The following is a 5,843-nucleotide window of genomic DNA, read 5'->3' on the forward strand; positions in this document are numbered from 1 at the left end:
AATCATTTAGGAACCTTATAAGTGAGCATTAGAACTTTAAAGTCGATGCGGAAACGAACGGGAGCCAATGCAGCATGTCCAGCGTACGAGAAATATGCTGGTTTCATACATCACGACAAGAAAAAGCATAGATTTGACAATGCGGACCTTTGTTGGCAAGGTAATGTCTCTGCTTTTTAGGATGCTGTCCAGGTTTCTCATTGCTTTCCTCCCAAGAAGCAGGCGTCTTTTAATTTTGTGGCTGCTGTTTCCAACTGCAGTGATCATGGAGCCCAAGAAAGTAAACTCTGTCACTCATCCACTAGACCGTGTCAACTGGAGGCTGTGGTAGGTGGATTGTGGTCCTTTTGTTGATTGCTAACAAAGAAGGTGCTGTAGTTGTAAGAGACGGGGCGCTGGGCTTTTAAAGTTGGGATGCCCCCCCAAACAGCTTTTAAACCTTTTCATATTTTCAAAGAGTTATCCTGCATCCCCCTCTTAATCCCGATAAACAGAGACTCCCGGAATCGACTCTGAATATAGACCAAAAGATGGACGTCCACCCCCTTGTCCCGTCCTCCTTCGCTCTCATTTCCTCTCCTAGAAGTTCAACGGATTTGACGGCTCTCTCCTCGCGTCGACCCGAACCTCTGAATTGAGCTTTATTGTATTGAATTAGAATGTTTGCGTTCATCGTTGTAGCTGAATATTTTTAAAGTCTTCCTATGAAGTTTCCAAACTCATGTTTGGGAGAAAGGGGGAAAGATAAACTAATTGATTGGTCAATTAATAAACCAACCCGTTTGTCCAAGAGAGCGAGGGCGAGGGAAAGATGGAAAGCTTTCAGGGTAGGTGGCCAGATGGGGGAGCTGAGCCACCAGAAACCTCAGGAACGTGGCTAGATCTCAGTGATATCCCGGGTGGGACCCAGAAGGGATGTGGTTAAAGCTTTGAGCAACGAGTGGGTTGTGAGTTCAGGAAGATAACAAAATGGAGGGATCTTTCAGCAAGATGACATTGAGTCATAGAAATGATGTACGCTCAGTTCATTTTAGAAAAAGAAGGGGGGACTTGGACACTTTGCACAATAAAAAGCATAATCGGGTGGCAAGATTCACGATTCATTTGGGTCAACTGCATGTCCATGGTCTGTGAAGGCCTGTCCGTCCTGAATCTCAACCTTCACCCAAGGATCGTCCACATCCCCGAACCCATCGCTGGGAGGCATCCCCGGGCAGGTGTTGAGTGACTTCTTGTCCACATCTTCCGTGTATACGTCAGCAATAATGGGAGACACCAGGTGACACACGGATGGATGGATGGATGGATGGATGGATGGATGGATGGATGGATGGATGGATGGATGGATGGATGGATGGATGGATGGATGGATGGATGGATGGTGTTTCTAAGTCTCTGTAGACAGTGGCATGCCAGTAAAGCCACAAATCCTTTGTGACTCTATTATAGCTTAAAATTGAGAGCAAAGGCACCCAGAAAAAGGGCTCCTATCATTGACATGAGCTTCTGAATTTAGCCTGATGGCTTTGCATGATAACTGCTGTGTTCTTATTTGGATCTGAAGGTTTTATTTTAAATCTAGATGAGATGCTTCAAATCCCATGTTTGTGGGAAAGGTGGGAGCACAAACTAATTGGTCGGTCAATTACTTAATCTACCAGATTGCCCAGAAAGCATTGTAAAGATTTCTGGGAAGGCAGCTGGACGAGAAGGAGGTAAGCCAAGAGAAACATCGGAGTCCAAGCATGCAGCTAGATCTCAGTGATATCTGGGGCAGGACCCACCAGGGATTGTGGTTCAGGCTTTGGGTGGGGCAGGTTCGGAGTTCAGGAAGATAACACTGGGCAAAAGAGAGATCTTCCCCTAGGATAACATTGGTGATGGAGAAATGAAAGAAATTGGGTTACTTTTAGAAAAAGAGGGAGGGACCCCTTTTTCCTATTAAAAGGGACCCCCCTGTCTCCCCGATCAGGAGCTTCCCTTGGAGAGCTGGAGGAGGAAACTTTGAGGACCCTTGTTCTACATGGTAAGGTCTATCATCTGGTTGCTTTCTCCAGGCTAAGTAAAACTGGTCCTGATCTTTTTCAGGTGAATTATGGGTGGGCGGAAGAAATGGTGCAAGTTTGTCTTAATACTGATGATGCAAGTTTGTCTTAATACTGATGATGAAAAAGAAGAAGAAGATGCGCTATCCAGTGTGTTCTGCCTTATGGCATCATTTTTTCAAGGTTTTCCAGGCAGAGAATATTCAGAAGTGGTTTCCCTTTCCCTTCTTCTGGGTGGGTGCAGCTGGGCCCCCAAGGCCACCCAGGGTGGCTCTTCTCCCCCCCCCCGGGAGGGTACACAATGGGGGATTTGAACTCCCAACTCAGAGAATAAAACCCCTAACTATCCAGCTGGACAACCGGCGAGCCAAGTCAGTGGAAGTGATCCCTTCAAATGCGTGTCTTTGGCTCTTGTAAACAGACCTTTAAGCTGAATTTCTATTAAAGGAGAGACGGGAGGGGGTTGCAGGATGTGTACCCCGGTATCTGTTCATGAACCCCCATCCACCAGAGCAATCAGCAGGGCTGTCACTAGACGTGGGGGCACCGTCCTTCCCTCCCGCTTTCTGTCCCTGTAGCCGTGGGCCTGAGTTCCCACCAAACAGGCCAGACGGGGTCCTCTCTCCAAGGAAGAAAAAGCTCTGGCTGTCAACGCTGGGCATGAAGAAGGGCAGGAGAGGCTGACGGTTTCAAATCTAAAATCTAGCACCAGGGAGGAAAAATCTGGTTGTCTCCCTGACCTTGGATAGTACCTGCCCAGAATTGGGGATGATTGGACTCCGAGTTCCTGATCTGGGCTTATTTCACAAGCAAAGCTAATGGGAAGAGTTAGCAGGGATGCCCAGGGAATATCCAGGCAAAGGTTTCTATCCTAAAGCTGCATGTTTCATAGCTGCCGGTCAGAGCTGGCAATATAAGTCTTGGGGGCATCAAAGAACTGACTCAAGTTACCCCATCTAGAAGGAAGAAGAGCAGGTCGGGGACGGTCAAGGGGGCCCTCGGAGGAGCCTTGGCCCAGGGGAGGACGGGGCGAGGATACCAGCGCACTCGGATTTTGGTCCAAACTGAGCAGGAGCTTTCCAGCCAGATTATGCTTGTTGCTGAAATGGCATCTGGTGTCTTCAAGAGGACTGTTAAGGTTTGGACCAAAACCCAGAACGGACACGACACCACCACCATTGCCCACTATGTACTGTATCTATCAGCATTTTAGTGGCCGTATTTTGCACCACGGGTGACATGGCAGCTACAATGGGATTGTTCTGCCCTTCTGCAGGTGAAGATGATGCCCTTCCTGGGGCCGTCTGTACTGGTGTTGCTCCTGAGAGTGTCGGCAGCCCTGGATCCGGCCCTGGACACGGTCTGGGAGGACTGGAAGCATACCTGGAGGTGAGCTCCCAACCCTGGCCCCACCATCAGGGAATCCTCATGAGGTGCCCAAATTGGACATCTTCTGTTTAAGCCTCTCTATAAAAGGAAAATTGCTGTTTTTAAAAAATCCATTCTTGTGTTTGGGCTTAATCCAGTTTCTCTCTTGCAGGGGGAAGAGTTTTCCCGCAGAGCCATCTGGGAGGAGAACCTGAGGATGATTGAGCAGCATAACTGGGAGGCCTCCCAGGGGAAACACACCTACCAGCTGGGAATGAACCACTTTGGCGACCTGGTGAGCACCCCCGATCTTGCACAGAGACGCCCTTTGTCCTGCTCAGGAAATGTGGGTCGCATTCCATGGATGGTCTCCGTTTGAGTAGACCCACAGAATCAGTGGGACTTATCTCTTTGCTGATGCCTCCGTCTCCTTTTGCTTAATGGGTATGGGAGCTAGTTTCAATCCAGTTGAGATTACAGCCGTTCACAGTGTTTGTTTTAATCTAATCAAAAGAGGTGAGAACTCTGGACTGCTTTGCAGGATGATTTTCACCGCTGTTCTTTAATTTATTTTGAAGAGTTTTCTCCCAGCACCTAAACTCAGAGTAGAAGAGAAGGGCTCACATATAATAAATTTTAAAAGGCAGCCTCTGTCTATGGTTTGCAGTCTGAAACTTGACAAGACTTGGCGGGTCCAGTTTCATGTGTTTCTGTGTGTCCGCTCTGGGTTTTCATCCAAGGTTCTTTTCCTGCTTTCCTAATGTTTAATATTTAAAGCCCTCCGTCCCCTCTCCCTCGGGCCCTTTTGGTGTCTCCCCCTGCCCTCTGGAGCCACAAAAAGCCGGGCCGGGCCATCTCCTCCTCCTCACGGGTTCTCCGGAGGGGCAGAAGCCGGCGCTCGCCAGGGCGAGCAGAAACCAGAGGCCTGGTGACCCACTTCTGGTTCTTTCCATCAGACGGACGAGGAGTTCAACCAACGGACGAGCTGCCTCCTGCCTGACGAGGTTGAACCAGCTGTGGGAAACGTGAGTTGGTTCCACGATTCGGCTACCGAGGAGGTCCCCAAAAGTGTGGACTGGCGGAAAGAAGGTTACGTCTCGCCAGTGAAGAGCCAGGTGTTCAAGACATAAACTCTGCAAGGGTCTTCGTGGGATGCTCGGGAGGGATTTACCACTTCATGGTGTTTCTGTGAATGAACAACCTTCACAACTCCTGTGGGTTCTTTTGTGAAGTCAGTCTATCACACCATGCATTACAAGTTCAAATAGAGAGAGAGAGAAAGAGATTGGGAGTTTGATTTCTCCACGAGGCCTCCTTGCGCGGGGCTGGACTGGATGATCTTTAGAGTCCCCCTTCCAACTCTGTGCTTCTAAGATTTTTGCTATTACAATTTTTAAGTATTTAAAACTTTAAAAATCCACTTAGGAAAAGCCTGGGACTCAGGCATAGCGGCAATCTCTTACACAACATGCAACAATACTGAAAAATTTATTAATTATATAGTAATTAAAGCTCCATTGATTGATAATATCATAATTGTTAAAACCTCGTTAAGTTTACAATAAGAATGAAAACTCCATGAATTAATGACACACTAATAATTAAACCTGTCATAATTATCCAAAACGTCTAGAAATTGTGGAAACACCTTGAGGAAAAAAATTAAACCAGCATCGGGGGACTCAGATCGGAGTCTGGATCTCGGGAGCCACTCGGCTTCTTAAGGGATCCTTCCTGGTCATATAGATTTGGACCCTTCAGAGTGATTTTCTGATCCTTTCTGGCAGACCCGGATCTGAGCTCGCTCACAAGAGGTTCCTGATTTCTAATTTTCCCCCTCCTTTTTATTTCCTGCCACAGGGTCTATGTGGGTCCTGCTGGGCCTTCAGCGCCACGGGGGCTCTGGAAAGCTTCCATTTCAAGAAAACCGGCCAACGGGTCTCCTTGAGCGAGCAGAACCTCGTGGATTGCTCCCAGCCTCAAGGGAACAACGGGTGCTGTGGTGGAACGGCCAAGAAGGCTTTCGAATACGTCCGCCAGAACGGGGGCCTCAGTTCGGAACAGGACTACCCCTATGAAGAAAGGGTAAAAAAAAATCTATGCTCATCTCCTGGATGGGCTACTGCAAGACTCTCTCTGTGGGGCTTCCCTTGGCGCTGACTGGAGCAGGTCCCGAAGGCGGTAGCCAGACGGGCGGTTGTTGCAAGCAAATTTGATCAGATCTCCCCGGTTCTGGGGGACCCATTGCATCTGGGGCACCCGGGGAGGCTTTGCGGGGGCTCCCTCCCAACCTCCAGAAGCCTTCCGGAGAGGCTCTTCGCTCGGGAGGGCTTCCGACGCCACCCTGCCCGAGTTTTCGGTCCTGTCCCCTGCCTTCAATGGAGGAAAACAATGAAACCTATTACTTCAATCCTAACTAAGAATGGCAAG

At 48.8% G+C, this 5,843-nt stretch overlaps 1 protein-coding gene across 1 annotated transcript; it reads left to right on the forward strand.

The window, feature by feature from the left end:
• Positions 1–1,881: 1,881 nt before the first annotated feature.
• Positions 1,882–5,615, forward strand: LOC144584017 (cathepsin L2-like; the record flags this gene model as incomplete). The annotated part of the gene is made up of 5 exons (XM_078379093.1): positions 1,882–2,026; positions 3,322–3,434; positions 3,586–3,708; positions 4,370–4,528; positions 5,274–5,615. Coding segments are annotated over 5 exons (840 nt in total), but the record flags the coding sequence as incomplete, so codon positions are not given.
• Positions 5,616–5,843: the final 228 nt, after the last annotated feature.

The sequence above is a fragment of the Pogona vitticeps genome, chromosome 7 (assembly GCF_051106095.1).
Source record: "Pogona vitticeps strain Pit_001003342236 chromosome 7, PviZW2.1, whole genome shotgun sequence".
NCBI lineage: Eukaryota > Metazoa > Chordata > Lepidosauria > Squamata > Agamidae > Pogona > Pogona vitticeps.